Raw genomic sequence first — 21,631 nt, 5'->3', positions numbered from 1 at the left:
ATATTATTATATCCCATGTAATTAGTATATTAGTATATCACTATTAACCTACTTCGCGTTGAATTTTCATCGATGTTAAGCCTAACAAAAATTTTTTAAAATAATAATCGTTGCTATTGTATAGTTAAAAATTATTTTTAAATTATTTTATTGCTCACAAAACAACCAACCACTCATAATTAGAAAATTAAGCCTCGTTTAAATACTGGCCTCCCTTTCATGGTCAAGCCAGCCTAAAACACGCAAAAATTTAACAAAAATAATATTAAAGTAGCCAAGACATAGCCAAATATTGTAGCGCCACATCACTAGCGGACATTTGAAATTTTCCAACTAGAACGGTCGGTTAACCGATGTGACGGTTGATCGAGAGTCGGATAATTGATGCTCTACTGTAAATGGTTTCGGCAATGATTAGGCATGTATTTAGCAATGATTTAAAAGCTGAAATATATTTTCAAGAGAAAACAATTTTTTCTTGTGTTATTTATTTTAAGCGTCTTTATTGCATCTATTTGAAGTGTAGATTTTAAGGAATTTTTATTTTTTTAGCCAGTGGATTCTTTCTTTAGAAAAAATTTTTTGTACTTATTTTTAAGGATGTAATTCTTCTTTATTACATTTCTTTAAATCATTATTAAGATCAATTCATATTCATTATTACAAATTAAACAAAATTATATAATTTTTTTTAAAATCAGGGTATTGACGATGTCACAGGTGAACCATTAATTCAACGGGACGATGACAAACCTGAGACGATAAAAGCAAGGTTGGATACTTATAGAAAGGAAACACAATTAGTGTTGGATTATTATAGGTGAATTTTCAATATTTAAAAACTTTTCACTCGCAAAGAATTAATTTTGTGGGATAATTATTGGCTGTTAAAAATATGTCATAATTGGCTTATTAACTGTTGTTTTATAAAAACAAAGTTTTGAACAATAAGAAGACAAATATTTATTTAGTAATAAACTGTGGGATATATTCATTAAATATATTAACATAGCGTTCGATTTAAAAAGTTTTAATTTATTCAGAAAATGTGCATTACTTTTTGTATATCTGGAAATTATGATGTGTCCTATAAGCCAAAGCCAATACATAAGCATATTGTACTGTGAAGAATATTTTTTTCCTAAAAAATGTAATGCGTCCAATACAATGTGCATATTATAAGACAAAAAATATAGTATTTGTAAATTAACTTTTAACAAATCAGACTTTTATTGGTTTCAGGACTATAGTAAATACAGATAAGTATTTTCAGCTGACAAGCACATCATCAGAGGCTCTCACGTATTCCACAAAAAAGTTTAAAACATAAATGTTCTAAACTTAATGATATTGTTTTTGCCCTTAAACTTATTAAATGTATTATAAATTAACTGTTTTAAGTTAATATATTAGGGCTTATCACACCAGTCAACATGACACGAATACAAAATTTATTAGATTCAATATACAGTTAAGTTACAAAGGGAGATTTTACAAAGATTAAAAACCTATATGTACAATATAATAAAAGATTATAAACCTGCATGTACAACTGCACAAAGATATTCCAATTTATAATTATGAAATTATTTAAAATTTCTGTTATAAAACAGTTATCCGAGAATTGTCTGAATAATTTTATTAAATTATTCTTGAATGGCAGTTTTAATGTTCTTATGAACATTTGCTCGACTTGCTAATCTGTTGGCATAGATCCAATACTCAAAATAACTCTTTTTAAACTTATATCTTATCAATTCAAAAGAAATATTTTTAATAATTATGTATGCATATATAATTAATTTTTCAATGATTTTAAATATGACTTTATTGTTTTACTTTCAGTGAAAAACATCTTTTACATATATTTTATGGAAAAGAATCCAAAGAAATATGGCCAAGAGTAAAAAATATGCTAGAACAGTTATTTCCAAAATAATTACTGTTTTACAGTAGCAGGGGTAAGAAAAAAATATATATATTATTGTGGAAAGTGTCCTATCTAAATTGTTTTGTGGTGTAATCAAGCTATATTAGATACTCTTACATCTAGAGATTACAGGTGAGAATTAGTATTATTTTTAGAAAGAAGATAACTTATCTTATAATTATATACATAAATTTGTATATTTTTTATATGCTGTGATCTTACAAGATAATATACTGTAGTTAAATTATTCTAAAATTTAGATAGATATAGATCACTATTGCAAAAGAGAAGGGAAAAAAATATATAAATATACATTATTAGAAGTAGAAAATGTACATTTTGTCACATTTGTTAATCAGTCAAACCAGAAGTATCAAAAATTGTTGTTGTTTGGTACTACAGTTAGAAATGACAAATGCTCGTTTTTGTGTTCAGATTACTTCCTTTCATTCCAGATGCTCTATTATGAGAGATACTTTGGAAAAGAAAACAATAATTTCAAAAATTAATGCAAATGATTTTTTTACATTTTTCATTTAAAAGAAATCTCTATAAGATAAAATGTTGATGCTACTATTTAAAGACAGCCATATTTATTTTGATAAAATGTTACAAAATACCATAAAATTTATTTAAGAAACATTTTAAAAGTGTTCAGATTGTTTAAATACTTTTTATAAAATGTATAAATAATGTTGTTAATAATATCAAAGTATTGTGGATAAAAGTTTTAATTATTGAGTGCATTGTGTAAAAAATCTCTATAATGAAAATTAAGATAAACAGATTTATAATTTTAAATTCAAAATTTAGGGACGCCAATATTAAGCAATTTTTATAACATGTGCGCGCGCTCGCTTCCCAATTTCGAGTAAAATAAAGCAAAGTTCAAGTGTCAATATTTAAGATAAATGAATATCAATAAATTATTTTTATAAAGAAAGTCTCATCATATAAATTTGTAAGCCTATTTAAATATTGCCATATGTTCATACGAGCAACTGATTTTTGGATTTGCAGATTATAAATTAAAAAGCCTTTTAATTTTTAAAATATTTGGAGGGAGATTTTAAATTTCTTATGCTGTATTATTGTTATTCGACGTTAATCCTTTGATCGGGCATAGAACAATTAAAAAAATATATTGGCATTGTAAAGAATTTTTATTATATTTTTATAGCAAATTTCTTAACATTCGTACTGGGATGTTAAACGTTTTGCTTTATTCTACTAAAGAAATTAGATTGATGCTCAAATGTTGTCTGCATTAGCTGGTTAGTGTTCTACCATATTATCCAAGGCAAACCTGTAAGTAAGTGTGCTACTTTTCTTGTAAATTGTAAAAGCTTTATCACAAATGCACAATGTATAAATACTTTAGTACTTTTAACCTGGATGACTGGTATCGGACTGTCTTTTTTTTTTTTTTTCTTAACTTTTCCCCATCCATCACAGGTTTGTTAAGCTGCCCATGAAAAATGACGAAGTAGCTGCAAAACGTATAAAGTGACAAAAATTTCTGAGAGACAGATTTAAAATAATCACGGACAAAAAAGTGCGATATATCTAAATCCACAATATAACAAGAGGCTACTGTATTACAATATCATATGTAATTTCATTTTGGTTAAAAAATGAATACTATTTTAGAGAACAAAATTTAAGATTAATCCTTTTACCAGTACCAACATACAAAAGAGAATTTCTTGTGCTCAATAACCTTGACCTTGGTAAAGCCCTTTGGCATTGCAGGCTAAAACATTTTAACAAATTTCATTAATTAAAAATTATAGAACTATTATTAATATGATTTACACAATGCATTCAATGTATTGTTTTCAATTTTGTATTTCACGGAATGTTTTTGATAAAAGTTTTTAAAATTGAATGTTAAGGGTTGAACTGTTTTTAATGAAATTTTATCAGTACAGTAGAGCGTTGTTTATCCGAAAGCATTCCAGCCGGACTATGTCGTGCTGAATCAAACGTTTTAGATACTAGGTTAACTTCCAAACAAAAAAAATATAAAGAAATAATTTTTAATGATACAATAGCCACGATTATTATTTTAAAAAATTTACGTTAGCCTTAACATCAATGAAAATTCAACATGGGATAGGTTAATATTTTTTTTTGTACATAATCGGTTACCCGACGCTCTACTGTATTAACATATCTTACAACTGAAATATAGGATGCTCCTAGTTACAAATCTCACTTGTTAAGCAAATGACTTTCCTTAATAAAATGGCAGTCAATAGTTTAATAATACAACATTTTTTGAAAGACTAAATTGGGCCCAAAACTTAAGTGGTAAAGGGCCTGTGAAATATATTAAAGACCAGTAAACAAAAACAGAGCTTTTTTTTAAAATTACAATATAATAAAAGGGCCTCTAATTGTTAAGTTGTAAACACCTGATCCCTGCAAGATGTTGGAACCATTGATTTTTAAAAAAGAAATCATTGTACCGTTGACAGGTTACCAGTTTGCAACTCCTGAACTAGATAATGTCAGTCTCGATCACAAGCATTAAGAGGTAGGATACATAAAGGTTCAGTAAATCTTTATCTGCAAATACATCACTATAATTTTTTCCCCCTATTTTCAACACCATCTACTGCCATGTCAATAGTTTTTAACTTTAATAGAAATGATGATGTCATTGCCAAGCAAGTGGAGCAACTGGAAGCACCCATACTCATTAAATTTAAACATTATTAAACTAAATTATTATGTTAATTAACATTTGGTTACTGTAAAATAAAATAAAATAAAATAAAATGGTTTTGTTTTAAAAGAATTTTTATTTCTTTATTAATGACAATGTTAATCTCCCAATGAAGACAGAGCAGCATCCAGAGAATCTGCTAATTTGTTTGCCGCTTTTTCTGTAAGATAGAACAAAAACAATCAGTATAGGAAACTTTTATGACTAGATCAATCTAAAGTTTTCCAAATATATTATTGGGCTTTGGGATGTTTACAACATTACTATTTCCAGGAGATAATTTCAGTCTTCCACTAACATTTCATAATAAAGACCTGAGAAATATTTCTCAGGTCTTTATTATGAAATGTTATTTGAAGGAGTGCATGCCCTATCATAGTATACTAAATGTTTACATATTCCTATTATGATAACTCATTAGTCTTTTATTTGCTGGAAATATAATAATTTTGATAATTGCTACTATTATTCACTATTTTAGCTACTTATAATGAATGAAAATGAACTTCCCTTCTATGAAAATGATAGAGAATTATATAAATTACACAGGGAGTCAAAAAGTTCCCAGTTTTGTGGTATAGCACTACGTAAGCATTGCCATATATACTACCTTCAAAATTGGACTCTTTGGTGCACTTGCTCTGTCACAGGCTTCTTTTGTAATATGTGGGAGTTTGGATATTGCATTTGATTTGATATCCTCTGGGGTTGTGAAATATATTCCTCTGAAATCCATTTTTGGCATGGGGAATACAATGAGTACAGCAGTATGTATAATGTAATGGGAAGTTGTTCATTGGCAAGGAATTGCCACGCAACAAACAACCTATTCAAAACTTTCACATAGAAATGACCAGTAACACACTGTCCGACCTGAAAATGGCCAAATTCCCAAATATTACAAAAGAAATCTTCCGACAATGGGAAGTGCTTATGTGCCAAATAGTTCTACTTTGAAGGTGATTAGGTAAGCATCTGGAAATGCTTACCTAATCACCATTGAAGTGCCATACCACATTTCCAGGAACTTTTTGACTATCCAATATATCAATTAAAAATTTCAATGATATGTAAAATCAGGATTTGAAACATTCAGTTTGTTTTACTCAGCCATTGTCAGTCCCAAGCCCAGATGAGAAAGGAGGGTTGGGCATGGGACTGGCAACCCCACCATGTAGAAACTGCCACCACTAAAAGAAACAATAAACAGACTTCGGCAAAACCAAAACTCTCAGTGTGATGCTATTGATTCATCATCCTCTATGACAGTGCAGAAACAAAACCATGAGAACATTTTGTGTTCAATACAGAACTCAATACTAAACACCAATGACATAAAATTGGAACATGGAATTTAGTTGAAAGATTTTCTAAATGTGTAAATAAACAACTTATAAAAAATGTACATTCACACACTTTTGAAAAAATTAAAAAATTATTAAAACCACTTAACATAACTCTAGCCCCTGTATTTACTAATAACTAAAGAAATTATTATTCAAAATATTGATATAATGAAACGAAATAACATTATATATAGAATATCCTGCAGCTACCAATGAATTACCAATACATAGTTTGGTTTTTAGGGTTCTTCCAGTTTCACCTAAAAGAAGATTCACATGCTATTAAATTTAATTACAGTAATTCTGCTATAGCCATACATTGCAATAATGAAGGTTGTGAGATCCCACTTAATAATTATATATATATTTAAGGAAATTATATGAAAAATGACAGTCTATTTTCGTGATTTCAAGTTCATTTTATGTTTTTAACTATTAGTGACATCTGGAAATCCTCCTCCATAAGAGGTAGTATCCAACTGTGATTGCATCCCACCCCACCTCCCCAGATGGCCCCCCCATCTGGTGAAGCTACCCTGCCCTTCCATATAGATGCAGCTGCATACTCAAAGATGATCCAAACCCTGCAGCAACCCTAGTAAACTGATTACGAAGTCAATTACCGAACATACTTACATGGTTGATTGTTGGTTACAATTAACATTAGAAAGTTGTTTTAAGAAATTTTGTTAAAATATTATATGTATTATTCTGTATTATGTAACCCATATCTATCTTAGACTTTACAAAAAAAAAAAAAAAAGAGGACTGAAGAGAGGTCATTAAGACCTGAAATACATTTCCTTTAATAAAAAACTACATAAACAACTGCTCCTTGTGTGATATGTTGATGAAGAAAGAAAGCTACTAGCTTTTAATTCTCTAAAGTCTAGAAAAAAAAGAAATGTAAAACAAATAAGAGACCAGGCCAAATCACCACTAGCAAATAGAGTTATGCTGATAAACAGGTCTGGATTGAATGCAAAAGTGTTGAGGAATAACCCTAAATCCCTATGTCATTTTGCCCCAGTTAGTTCACAGAGAATAATTATAATGCTCTCATAAAGGATAAAACCGGTAAAATCCTGTGCAGTAAAGAAGAACAAAGTGCATGCTGGATGGAACATTTTAATGAGATGTTAAACCAACCATCTTTTATCTCTACACTTTCAACACCTCAAAAGATCTAGAGGTGAAAGTGGGTGAGATCACAATAGATGAAACTGCAAAGCAGCAGGCCTTGACGAGATCACAGCAGAGCTCCCAAAGTATGGAGAAAATTACAACATGCAGGCTCTCACACACCTCCTGAACAACTGCTGGAGGAAGGAAAATGTCCCCAGGGACTGGCAAGGAAGCATAATAGTCAAACCGACAATCAGCAAGCTTTCCTTTCTTAGGAACAACTGGAGAGGCATTACCACTTCTCTTGGTTCATGGAAAGGTATTCTGCTTAGTTCTCTTACAGAGGTTAAGGGAAGCAATTGGACCAATCTTGAGGGAAGAGCAAGCTGGCTTCAGAGAGGGAAATCATGCTGTAGACAGATCTGTGTTCTTCTGAATATCATATCAGTGGTTTCTGGAACTACACACATTTTTCTAATTAACTTTAGACATTCTCAAAGACTATTTAAAGTCAACATTGTGAATCACTGTGGAATATTGTTAGATCTTGCAGCATATCACAATACGTTACCTGCTGTATAAATTTCTTAAAATTATTAGATTCCAGATACAAGACAGAGGATGGATCAGGGCTGTGGAGTCAAAGTCAGGAAGAATTTCTGGCCAGAGGAGTTGGAGTTGGGAAAAATGTGTCAACTCCAACTCTGGCATTTTAAATTTAATTTAGTAATTTTTTAAAAATGTATTTGTATTTTGTTATAATTCATTTATTTTAAATACAAAATGCAACAATTTAATTTATTAAATATGTACCAATAGTTTTCTTTGTAGTATTTGTGTTTAATAGTTAAATTTTTTTGACCCAATTGAATTTGATTATCATCAATTCATTCCTCTCTTATCCCCACTCTAAATAAGTACTCTATTTTTCTGAAGTAGCTAGATCGCAAATTTTTTAGTTGGACTAACTTTTCTGGAAAGGTGAAATTGAAGTGCAAAAGCTGTAGAATAAAGATATGCAGATGTAGAATTTTATCACTCCCCTTTTTTTATACAAATAAAAAATTTACTTTTTTATACAAATAAATATTAATGTAAATTAAATATTAAAAATATTAAAAATACTAACTGTAAAAGTATTTGGGTAAATGTCTGGGGCACTTTTCATAGTTCAGAGTAGGGTAACTCCCCATAAAATGACTTGGTATTTAATTTTGCCGGAGTCGGAGTAGAAGTTCATTGTTTTTTACCGACTCCACAGTCCTGGGATGGATACACAGATTTCTTCAAAATTGAAATTCGTGTTAGGCAAGGCTGCATTCTCTCACCATTACTCCTGGTCCCTCTTGGTCAGATTTTATAATGAAACAAGCAATGGTTATCCCTGATACAGGAATTCCATGGAGAAGACATGCAACTTGCAGATCTGGACTTTGGGTGCATTTCTGAAATCAATGTCATCAGCAAAGGTGCAGAGTATGACCATAAGCTTCAAACATGAGGCTGAAAGGGCGAGATTGCAGATCGGCAGTGATAAAAAGGCAAAGTAAAAATCACAATTGGGAGTCTAACAATGAATGAAGTGGAGGAGTTCTGCTTCCTTGACAGCATATTATCACCAGATGGAGGCATTGAAGCCAATATAAAATGCAGATGTGGTAAACCATTGGCTATCTTTTGGAAACTGTGTGTAATCAGTATAGCGACTAAGATATGTCTCTACAACACCATTGTCATTCCAACTGCAATCTATGCCTACAAAACATGGGAAGACACAAAACTTACTCAGCATTGATGGAATACATTGAGTTTCTATCTTAGAAGGATACTCAGAATCATCCCTCATTTGTGATAAGTCACAATATGTATTAAGTTCCTAGAAGTGGCCTACATGAACTACAGGACATTGTTACAGAGTGCAGAATGTGTTTTGCAGGGCATGTACTTCATCTGGCCGAGGAATGCTTACCAAAAGTAGCCTTGCAGTGGAAACAACACGGACCACAAAGAAACTGATACTCTACATAAAAAGATTAGAATTCCATGAGATGATGCCAAAACCATTGTATTCGCCGGAGATAGCTGATTGCCCAGCATGCCACTTGGCACAGAAAGACCTAAGACTAAGACATAAGATCAATATAAATAATTATTGGTAAATAGTGCACTACACAGTTTCTTTTTAACATGGTATTCAATGTATAGCACATGTTACTTTGGAGAAATACACTAGCCATATAAACATAATGGAAATAGCACTTGGCCCAGTAAATTTTTTTTAGCATTCTAATGTTTTTCTTGCACAATGAACATGAAAATATAAAGCATGAAAACAATTGTGTGCTTTATCCATTTATGTGATAGAATTTCTGCTGAATTTAAAATATAATCAGAAAAAAAAATTTGCAACATGCCTAAAATTCAAGGGAAAAAAGTGTTTTTCAATAATGAAGACACAAATTATGTCCATTGAATATAATTTTGTGATATTAAGCACCACAATAGAAGGGCATAAAATATCTCTATAGAATTTGTCATGTCTAGAGAATTTGTAAGCATAAAATGCTTACAAATTCTCTAGACATGTACAGAGAGTAATTCCATTCTAGTTAAATGAATAAAATGCCATTATGATCTTACCTGCTCTTTTTCTTTTCTTTTTTAATCTTTTAAGTTCTTTTTTCCTCATTTTGTTCAAACATTTTCCAGCTAATAATTTCTTTACGTCATCGTCATCTTGTGATATTTTTTGGGTATTATTGTTTGAAATGTTTTCTTGGTTCTATCAAAATATTTTATATATATATTTGCCATCTATATACAATAAGTAAAATGGGTAGAGAAAAAAAACCTTTTTTTCGTCTATAAATAATGATATTTGATGGTTATCATCATCCATTTTTTCTTCTTTACTTTTTACTTCCAATGCCTCATTTGGAGTGACAACGACCAGGTCGTTAAGTTCATTCTCTTCGGTTTCGAGTAAAGTCAGGTTAAAATCTTTTCCCATTTCAGCAACTATTTCGGCACTGATGTATGATGGACGTTCTCTGTCGATCGGAGGATGAGTGAAATATTTTATCTTTCCTCTGAAACAGTTTAAAATTGTGCATACTATAATTTATATATTTGCTTGGTAGTAACAATTACAATTATTATTAGCAAGATAAAAGTCTTTACATAAGATAAGATAAGGAAAAAATTTCATTAAAAAAATTGATACTTCAAGTAGTCCACACGATAAATATTAAAAATCAACGTGCTTTTGACATTATAAATTAAATTGTTTTTCCACTTTAAATGTACAGTTGTCACTTGATAATCTGACAGGTATGGGACCAAAGGGGTGTTGGATTACCAAAAGTGATTGCATATTTGGCATTGTTTTGCTAGCAGCGGCCTACAATATTCCCTACTCCAACTGTTCAAACAGAACTGCTCACGGTAAACACACGAAATGCGTGCCATCGTATAAGAATTGGGTGGGAAGATTCACGTTGCGACATGCTTCTTTGCAAGCAGATACGTAACGGGGACAGGTACCTTGACGGGAGGTGCGTCAGACTACTGAGAATGTCGGATTATCAAGGTACATCTGTAATTGAAGAAACTCTTAAAATGCCCTATTGTAGTAAAGGATGCAGATAAAAATATGAAAAATAAATATATAAATTCTAATATTTTTATTCCTCAAATCAAAATCTTTCTCGAATGATGGATGGGTTTAATAACAACATCGAGTCTTAATGTGCACAGAAGTAGGGGCAAATACAAATATAACAGTGGCAAATGCATTTTCTGTAAAATATGCCAAAAGTCATATGTCAAGGTTCAACATTAAACCTATTCACAAAACAATATTGTGTCCCTCTGCTCTATTGAATATAACATCAATAAAAGATAAATATTATTTTATATATTAGCCATTGTTCTGATTCTTATCATCAAAGAAATGAGTATATTTGACAATTTACACACCTGAACCATTTACGGTGTAATCACGCAAAATTCGGTAAACAAACGTTTTCGAACCCCTTCTGGATTCTGCTTCAGGTTCCAATCAGTTTCTATAAAGATGTTCGATATCTGTTATAAGTAGAAATTCGTTCGAAAACGTTTGTTTACCGAATTTTGCATGATCACACCGTAAATGGTTCAGGTGTGTAAATTGTTTAGTAGTTCCAGTGTGATAAATAGTGAATTTATGTGTATATTTGACTTTTACATTTTCTTAACATTAAATTACAAGGTTTGTTCAAAAAGTAATGCACTTAATTTATATCTGGGAAATGAAGACTGATGTGGCATGGCTTTTGTAATGTGGAAAATTGTGACAAAATCACTACAGCTTCGTTGAAAAATGGCAAATGTTGGCGATGTATGTTCCAAGCAGCATGCACCAATAGAATTCCTCGTTGCCAAAAGGGAAACTGTCAGAAACATTCACAAGCAATTGTGTGGTGTCTTCGGTACAGCAGCTGTCAACCAAAACAATGTTGGTCATTGGGCGAAATGCATTAAGTCATCAACAGTAAGTATAGCAGATTGCTGCAAAGTGGTCATCTCACTATGACTATCATGGCAGGCATGATGCAATATGTTGATGAAATGGCTGGGAGGAACAATGCATTACATTCCAACACTGGAAGAATGCCCATGCATTAGTGCAAGAAGTTTTTCACCAAATCATCCATGAACTTGGATATACCAAAGTATATTCACGATCAACTAAAAAGTAGCAAGGAAAACCACTGCATCAGAACTCTTGTGACACTATGGGTCTGATTGCAATGAGTTCTTGGCTTACATCACCAGCGGAGATGAAACTTGGGTGCACCACTTTGAATCCAAAATGAAGTAACAATCACCGGAATGGCACCATCCACTACAGTGGATGGTGCCATTCCGGTGATTGTTCTGATTTTATCCTTCTGTAGAAGGATAAAAACAGTTGTTTTGTCAGCAGGAAAGGTTATGATCACTATTTTGGGACATTTTGATGGTTGTAATTCCTAAAGAATCCATCATTAACTCAGAGGCTTATATCATCACACTAAAAAAGATGAAGAAACGTTATCAACATATCAGAATTGAGAAGGGCCTGTGCAGCTTGCTCCTTCAGCACAATAATGCAAGGCCACACACAAGTCCAGAGACTTGCATGGCTATCACAAAACTGGGTTTTACAATATTGTTGTATCTACCATAAAGTTCCAATTTAGTGCTACCAGATTTTTATCTTTTTGGTCCTTTGAAAAATGCACTTTGTGGGATAAAGTTCCAGTTGAACAAACATGTTAGTGCCATGAGGAAACGCTTGCATGCACAGGAATGAGATCTGTACCAAGCCAGTGTACACACCCTCCTTCAATGCCAGCATATGGCCAAAGACAAGGACGGAGATTGTTCAAAAATAACATTAATAACCAAAGGAAGCAACTAGATGCCCAAGTTTCATAGTTGTATGTGCCATACTAGTAGCAAAATAAATTCTGGTGCATTACTTTCTAAACGAATCTTATAAATTTTATCTTCTCAAAAATAACACTTTTATAATAATCAAATTATCTTCCGTTTTCCTAAATATTTTCATAATATAATGTCAATATAATAATCAAATACATAAAAAGGCAATGATTCCAAATGAAACTCAATCTCAAAACCATCTAATTATTTTTCAGATAATTAAAAAATTAATTTACAATGCAAATGACTGATGGAAACTTATTTGTCTATTTAGCAACGTAAAACTGTATAATATATTGTTAGATTTTATATTTAATTTTTGAAGAAATAGTGTTTTAATTATATTTTTTAAAAGCATATAATACATATGTTATGATAATAACAGATAAATTAATAAAATTCCTAAGTTAAAAAAATAATTCACACAGAATTAGAGAAAAAAATGGATTATAATACAGTAACATAATTATAATTTTAACTTAGACTTACTTGTTCCAGTCATTCAGAAATTTTCTAGCAGCCATTTCCGTGTCTGGTACGCCACCTTTTTTGAACCTTCCCAAACGTTTACTTAATGTGTACAAAAATTCTTGAGGAGAAGATATTTCAGGAAGTTTATATTGTAACATCAACTAAACAAAGATATTTTACAATTAAAAAATGCATCAATTCAAATTATTAATTTTTTAATTAATTTTACTTAAAATTTGAAATTTTTAAGTAAACTTAAAATTTTCATATGGTGCCAAAAATAAAAGTATTGGTTAATCCCACTTGCTTTTGATTCCATCTCTGATCGGAAGAGGTCATTCATTCTGACAAGTTTATTGTCAAAAAATTTCCGTACGGGACCATCAGTCTCACAGAACTTAATTGCTATTGTCGTTATTGTACCATAAGCCCAAAATTATCAAAAGACTCTGGAAAGATTACTTTACAGACTTAAACAGACTTCTGTTAATTACTGCTGCCATGAATTCAAGTATATTTTTGTCATATTTTGGAGATTGGCACAGTCATGACCTTAAGACTCCCTCTCATCTGGCTTCACTTTAATCCACCATATTTTCTTTGAGATTTTTCCCCATGAATCAATTTCCAGTGTTGGTTCTGCACATGGGTATAGTGGACCGTATAATTTTTTTGCTGCTATTTTGTGCTGTTTTGTTTCACTTCCTACACAATTTTTGTTTTTAATTATGCTAATTTGAACTAATAGCAAAAATAGTTTTGTTTCAATAGTTAACACATTCCAAGTGCTAGAATGTATTAATAATGGAAACCCTATAAAATAAACGTATGACAAACTAGATATCAGAAAAAATGAAAGGGCGAATGATTGGTAGAAAACCAGCTAGCCCTTAAGACTTTTTCTCAATTCTATGCCTACCGAAAAATGCTCTCAAGTATACAACAAAGAAGCCAACAATACATTATGAATATAGTTTGTGCTAGAACACCACCTCTTATTGGCCAATTTTGAAGGAAAAGGCAGTGTACTAGCATCATAGCAAAAGCACCATAGAATTCATTATCTAGGTATTTGTGGCAAGAAATTGTTGGCAGATTTAGATTCTGCAAGTAAATTTCCCAAAAATTTTTAGATGTTATACAGGAAGCGAATAGTACTCCTAAACAAATCTACAATTTGGATGAAACAAGTTTAAATTTTAAGCTTCTTCCACCAAAAATGTTAGCAGAATGTTGAGAAACATTGAATACTTGTTTCAAAATGAGTAAAGAGAGAATCTCTGGAGTCTTTTGTACAAATGCCACTAGGAGTCGCAAACTGCAAAACATTTCAAAAGTTAAGGTACGTTTGATGCATTTTGAAATTACTGCAAAATGTCGCCCTCCTTCTTGGCAACATTACACCACATCCTGTTGACCTATCTTCTGGCAATGTCAATGTGGCTTTTTTACCCAGTGTTAAATCATTGGTGCAACCTACAGATTGAAATGCAATAATCAGTCTGAAAAGGCATTATGGAAGAAACTTTTGAAAATTCTTGAGGATCGCCAACAAACAGAATTTGGCGAAGCCATTAACCCTGGGGTAGTGCAGTGGGGTGTTTCGCCACCCCCCGACGTTTTAAAAATTGCACTATTCATAGATTTTGCAAGAAATATTTGTGTCCTCTTCAGTAGCTTCATGATTTTATGTATAGAGCATGCTCAGAAATTACTACGATGCTGCAGAAATTCCAGTAAGAGAAAAACAACAGTTCTCAGTGGGGTGTCCAAAAACCCCACAGTATTAATTACGTTTTTCTTAAAATTTTACAAATATTTATTTAGTTTTTTTTATTTTTCAAATAACTATAATGTGACCACATTTATTATTTATAATATAGATATAATAATCAATGTGAATAAAAATAATTTAAGTTTATTTTAATTCAAAATGGCTGACTTTCATAAACACATTGAGAAAATACCAAACATAGCAAGTTGCTTGTCATTTGCACTGAGTGCCAAAGTACAATGTCAGCTATTGAATCAGAGTGACAAAAATGCTTAAAAAACAATTTAGATTTTTACTATTGGTTTAATAATAAGATCTAATGTAATGAGTTTTGATAAATGTTGTTTTTTATTTTCGTGGATTTATGTACTAATATAATATGTAATCATACCTGAATATAATCATATGTATAATGACACATGCCTTTACCAAATAAATGAGTAAATCTTTATGAATTTTTACTTACATGGTTTATGGATCCAAAAAAATGTCGGGGTGGACAAACGCCCCACTGCACTAATGCCGAAAAAAACTCAGTGCACTAACGCAGGGTTAAGAAAATTAACACCGAGGATGTCATTTACATAATGGCATCCACTTTTGACGAAATATCATTGACATCTGCAAGTACCCATAGAGAATTACAGCCCAATGTCAGAAAATCAAATACAAATCGTGATCCAGACAGAGGCATGCACAGATGATCTGACAAACCACCATAACATTCATAATTGTTTCAAATTGTTAAAAGAACAGAATTCAAGGACTTGAGAGAGTGAGAGAGATCTGTTGCATGTGATAACATTCTAGAGAACAAAGTGTCACAATTTGGCACCAAAGTGGTTAGTCAAAGTAGAAATGGCAGAAAAAGAACCCAGAAGTTATGAGTGGAGATAAAAATCATAAAAATAAGTCATTCTGAAGGAAAGCGTGACTGAAACTGTAATAAGGCATATTAAACAGGAGACTAATTCAATTGCCTCTTGAAATAGTAGCACGATTTTTTAAATTTGTTTTTTGAGGCAATCTGTAAATTTCATTTAAGTAAATGCAAAATATACATATTTATATATTATTTATGAATTTTAATTAAAATGGTTGATGGGATTTTTTTAAAATTTTTAATTTTTTAAGAAATAAGTTGTCATCTCTCCATCATGTGCAATTATCAGAAAAAACAACAGTCTTTCTTCACAGAGATTTACTTAAATGAAATTTACAGATTGCCTCAAAAAACAAATTTAAAAAATTGTGTTACTACAGTAGACCCCCCCTATAACGCTTAGATACGTTCCACACTAACCGAAAATTACGTTGTAGGAACGATTAAATACATGAGCCAATCGAAGCCCGATAGGTGGGAACTTTACGGACTAAGGCTGTTTGAAAGGTTTTCTTCTATAAAATTAACCGATTCTAGACTAATTCCACTCAACATTTCCAAAATACGTATAATTTTTTGGGAATAATCTGTATAAACTATGCTATAAACAAAAAATTATAGGATTATTTACCGAGTGTGTACCGTTCGACTACGCCGTTGCTTAAAGCTGGTTTTCATCGCGGAACAGCACACGAAACGACGGCCGCAATTTCTGATAACGAATTTTTGGCAGAAAAATAACTTGACCTTTGGAGACATCATTAATATAAATAATTTTTATGGACGTTGAATAAGAAGTGTTTCTTTCACAAGAAATGTATAAAATTAGTGCTGTATTAGACTTACGGTACCTAATTTACATACTGTACAGACGATAATAAACTCAACTTACTAGCCTAAAATCTCCGTAGCGTGTTGCCAGGCGGCAGAAAGCATATATATAATTATAATAAAGTTACAATAAATTAAGTTAATATATAATTATATATACAGTACCTAATTTATATATAATTAATATATAATTATATGTACAGTACCTAATTTATATATAATTTATATATAATACTAAACAGACGATAGCAAACTCAATTTAGCCGCTCTGTAGCGTGGCGCAGGGTCGGAGGTAAGTAGTTCGGCTGCTCATCCACTATTGGTCCAGACTCTATCAATCTTCTCGCGAAACGACATTATAGGAGGTACGTTATACGAAAGTTTCTACAATTTTTTCGCTACGTTATAGGAATTGTCGTTATAGGAACGTACGTTATAGGGGGGTCGACTGTATTTCAAGAGGCAATTGAATTAGTCTCCTGTTTAATAATGTTCTGACATGCAGAAAGAAGTTTCTTCAAATTTTTAATTATTTACGAATGTTTATTAATTTATCATTTTGTTTTTATATTGTATGTTTTTCTTTCCTCATCTCGTGCAGACCAATTAATTGGAAGACTTGTATGCATAGCCTGCTCTTGGCCCAGCCCTATTCGAACAAGAACACACGTTACTCTCCGCATCCAGATCAAGACCGGTTGTCTGGAAACTATTCAATTCAAAGTCAATTCTGACTTCTCTTGCCAGTCACAGACTACTGATTAGTAATGGGAAGTGTGTTTTGCTAAAAACAGATAGTAGTACAAGAATGCTGGTGGTAACAGGCAAAGAAAGAGGAAAACAAACACCAGTTAAAAGTGTCTTTATCACACCTTCAAATTCCACCACAAAGTACTTTGAATATGTAACCAGAGTAATTCAATTCAGTTCTTTATTTATGAAAAATCTGTTAGTTATTTCTTATGAGAGAATTGGTATAAAAAAAATCGAGACATGTTACATCCCTTGAAAGAAGTTCTGGAACATCATTTCTCATCCTAATGCATCCCGGTAATGGGGGACTTTCAATCTAAAACATTATACTCCATGCCATCAAGTGAGACACCTGACAAATCTGGCACCATTACATCACCCCTTATTTTGGAAACATCCAACAAAATTTATACATGTTGACAATTAGCCATAAATTTTATCCCATCGCATTGTCAGGTGCTTATGCAATATGCACAAATTTTATACTGATTATAAAAGATCTCGTAATTTTTTGGCAATAAAATAATGAAAATGTTATCAATTATATTTTGACAAAAATTATTTATCGTAGAAATTTTTAAATTATGTTGTTTAAACATTTTGGCATTTAAAATAAAATATTAAATTTTATTATTGTCCAATTATCATTAACAAGTTAAGTACTACTTGAAATAATATCAAGTATTTTAGTATATATTTTAAGAACATTAACATTTCATAAAATTATAACAGAAAATTTAAAAATAAAATAGCCAATGCTCTCTTAAGACCAATTGTAACTCCTTTAAAAATTCATATAAAATTAAAATAACCAAAGACTGGAATTTTGAAAAGTAAATTTTTTGACTACACATTAAACAATGTTTTGCTTTATAATCCTATTAAACTATCTGCTTCCATTTTTAAGAATTTTTAGAAAAGGATTTTTCCATAGAAAAACCATTATTTCTTTGATGCCATCTCCAGGAGATCATATGCTAGCCAAAGAGGTTACAATTGGCCTTAAAACTATCATAATTCACAGAAAAATATTTTAAAAAGATATAGATAGTTTCATTATACGTAAGCAACAATCTCACCTGATCAGTACTAATTCTCTGAATTATCGATGACACAATGGATTCGGGATCTTTTAAATCTTCTACCTTGGCAATAGTCGCGTACGATAGATCAGATTTTTCATTTTTTTCATGCACGATTCCAGGACTGTCAATCAGTCTTATTAATTTAGTCAACTGTACTTCTTCGGCCACCCTTAAAATCAATTTATAATGAAATAATGGAATTTTTAGAGGTTTTTAAAAATATCGTTTTGATGGTTCTTACCTTGTAATGCCCGGAACTGCTCCAACATTACAAGCTTTACAACGCTTCAGACTATTAATAATGCTACTTTTACCAACATTAGGAAAGCCTGTAAAATATTTCAAAATTTTAAAACATTTATGGACATTAATAAAGATTAGTTCGGACAACAATAGACAGAACAAAAAAAAAAAAAAAAGTTAAGCAATCAAGAAATAAGATATAATTACAAAAATTATTGTTTTACAAGACTATATCAGTACAGAATTAATTTTCTAGGAAAAATTAGCCAATCGACAACCATAATTTCCCTTGTACACCCATATCTGACATATAACCCACAAAAATTAGTAGACTGCATAGCCCACATCCTCTTTCAAACAGATTTCAAAACTCAAATAGCCCGTGAGTGGCGCACGAGAAATTATGCAAAGTCAACATCTTTAAATGGGGGAATTTATCTCAGTCTCTAATAAATTTATAATAAAAACTAACCTACTACTCCGACTTTGATTGACGACGTAATTCCTTTGTCGTGACAGTAATTCTGCAACAACTTCATTAGCATGTTTGCACCGATGCATTTACTCGAATGAAGAGCCCGAGAGGAGCACCGTAAAGCATCTGATTTGATCTGAGACTGAAATATAGTTACATAAAATCAGAATTAATATATAAAATTCATTAGAAATTAATATTAATTTGCTAAATTCCTAATTCTTCAAATAAAAAGTAATTTATAAAAATATAGAAAAGACCAATGAGTTTTTTCCCTCTTGTTTAATTTCTAATAAAATGAATTTTATGTTATCAACAATTACATGTGCAAATTTTTGTAAGTAGGACTATTCCAGTTCTTTGTACAAGCCATAATCGAAAGTTCCAAATTTTCTTTATATGCATTACAATAAGAAATCTTTTTCATTTTGTTCTTGCTAATATTTAAATGAAAATCTGAGTCCACACAATCTAGTTTCGTACTAATTTCTTGAAAGAAATTGAAGAAATAATTATCCCTTTTGCCTTAGATTATCAGAAATTTTAAGGAAGGATTTTTCTACTTACAATTAAAATGGAATAAAATTCAATAAAGGAAGTTCATTATTTGCTGTACATTTAAATTAAATAGTAATGTACAGGTATTAAAATGATTGTGAGCACTAAAAAGTCTAGACAAGAAGCATAGTTAACCTGTTGTATGTTGTTCCTGAAAATATTCGTGTTGACCTGTGTGGGCAATCTCGAAAATTTACGTGTTTACATTGGAACATTTTTTAAACATCAGATGTCGCTACTTGTATGTTGTTTTGAAATAAGTGACTCATATCAGAAGAACCGTTGTTATCTAGTTTTTGCTCAGCTAGATATTGAAATTCTAGGAATTGCTCTTTGTTAGAAATCACAAAGAAAATCAGACTTCTTCTTCTCTGTCTTTTGACATGGCAGCAAGTAGTAGACACAGCGCTCTAAATAAGTCAGAAGTTATCAAATATTTATTCAATTTAGGTTCTGATGAATCTGAATTTTCAGACAGCAACGATGATTACTTACCAGATCAAAATGTAAGTGATGACAGTGGTGATTTTGATCCTGATTTACCATCTACGAGTGGATATAGAGGCAGATCATGCGGCAGTACTCGAAGTAATACTGCTAAATGTCCGTGATTTAGTAGTGACAACGGATGGATTCGTACAAATTTCAGACATCCTCAAGTGAGCAGTTTTACGGGACCATCAGGAATACTATGTAATCTACGGAGTGATGCTACACCATTCGACTGTTTCAGTGTATTTTCCGATGACGAACTTGTCGACAAGATTGTTTCAGAAACGAATAGGTACGGTGAGAGTTTGTTAAACTGTGACAATTTACGAGAGAATAGTTGGATAAAAAACTGGAAACCAACAACAAATGCAAAAATTAGAGAATTTCTAGGACTTATAATGGTCACAAGCATAATTAGAAAACCGCGCCTAAGCATGTATTTTACGATCAAAGATCTTTTTTCGACACCCTTTTTCTCAAGTGCAATGTCGAGCAACCGCTTTCTACTTTTATTGTCCTGTCTGCATTTTACGGACAATAATCAAGCTTCAGGTGGTGATGATCGACTGCATAAATTACACAGTGTTATCGATCATTTACGCCACAAGTTCAAAAATGCATATCTCCCAGAGGAAAATATCTGTGTAGACAAGTCTTATGCTATGGAAAGGGAGATTGGGATTTAGGCAATACATACCAAACAAGTGTGCTTGTTTTGGGGTGAAAAGCTTCAAAATTTGTGAGTCACAAACAGGATATGTTTGGGACTTTATAGTTTATACCAGAGCTACTACTGAATATGGAAATTTTGAAGGTGGGCAAGGAGAGAAGGTTGTGCTAACATTATTAGAACCATTGTTTGGTAAATATCACAAGGCATTTTTAGATAGGTTCACTTCAACGACCTTAGTTTTCACTTCACCGACCTTAGCAAAAACACTTCTAGACAAAAAACTTATGTATGTGGAATTGTAAATAAAAATCAGATAGGAATGCCATGTAATTTTCCTGATCGTAAATTGAAAGAAGGGGAATTTATTACTTGTCAGAAAGATGAATTGTCTGTGTTCTGCTGGAAAGACAAACGGGATGTGGCAATTCTAAGTACGATGAGTGACAACGAATTCTGATTCAGGTAAATGTGACAGATCTGGGGAAGTTATAAGGAAACCAAATTGTATTTTGGATTATAATCGCAATATGGGTGGTATCAATCTCTGTGATGGAGTAATACACAATTATGCGTGCATGAGAAAAACAGTAAAATGGTACAAAAAAGTGTTTTTCCATATGATGGATATTACATTATATAATGCTTGTATTTTGTATCGAAAACATACGAAAAAACAAATATCATTTCTAGATTTTCATATGTCTGTAATAAGAGAAGTGATAGAGAAGTATCACACAAGCAGACATCTAGCCCACCGCAGTCGACCATCACATGAAAATCCGTTACGTTTATCTG

The 21,631-nt window shown here is 31.6% G+C and overlaps 2 protein-coding genes across 3 annotated transcripts in view; one reads left to right on the top strand and one right to left on the bottom strand.

The window, feature by feature from the left end:
- The window catches only part of LOC111632706 (GTP:AMP phosphotransferase AK3, mitochondrial-like), a 21,984-nt gene extending 18,197 nt beyond the window's left edge, over nucleotides 1–3,787 (top strand). For both annotated transcript variants that reach the window (XM_023377208.1, XM_023377207.1), the window contains exons 4-5: nucleotides 702–820; nucleotides 1,846–3,787. In XM_023377208.1, coding sequence (XP_023232976.1) covers nucleotides 702–820; nucleotides 1,846–1,939 — 213 coding nt within the window. In that variant the 3' untranslated portion in view covers nucleotides 1,940–3,787. The remainder of the gene's footprint in view (nucleotides 1–701; nucleotides 821–1,845) is intronic.
- Nucleotides 3,788–4,732: 945 nt separating this feature from the next.
- Nucleotides 4,733–21,631, bottom strand: part of LOC111632698 (guanine nucleotide-binding protein-like 3 homolog) — a 36,615-nt gene continuing 19,716 nt past the window's right edge. Inside the window, exons 5-11 of the mRNA XM_023377199.1 lie at nucleotides 19,111–19,255; nucleotides 18,637–18,724; nucleotides 18,390–18,564; nucleotides 13,088–13,230; nucleotides 9,984–10,221; nucleotides 9,773–9,914; nucleotides 4,733–4,821 (exon numbers count right to left, since the gene is read on the bottom strand). Coding sequence (XP_023232967.1) covers nucleotides 4,760–4,821; nucleotides 9,773–9,914; nucleotides 9,984–10,221; nucleotides 13,088–13,230; nucleotides 18,390–18,564; nucleotides 18,637–18,724; nucleotides 19,111–19,255 — 993 coding nt within the window. The 3' untranslated portion in view covers nucleotides 4,733–4,759. The remainder of the gene's footprint in view (nucleotides 4,822–9,772; nucleotides 9,915–9,983; nucleotides 10,222–13,087; nucleotides 13,231–18,389; nucleotides 18,565–18,636; nucleotides 18,725–19,110; nucleotides 19,256–21,631) is intronic.

This window comes from Centruroides sculpturatus, unplaced genomic scaffold, assembly GCF_000671375.1.
Source record: "Centruroides sculpturatus isolate CEXI.00-Female unplaced genomic scaffold, Cexi_2.0 scaffold787, whole genome shotgun sequence".
NCBI classification, from domain to species: domain Eukaryota; kingdom Metazoa; phylum Arthropoda; class Arachnida; order Scorpiones; family Buthidae; genus Centruroides; species Centruroides sculpturatus.
Note: the sequence above shows the minus strand (reverse complement) of the source record. Positions and strands in the feature narration are given on the sequence as shown.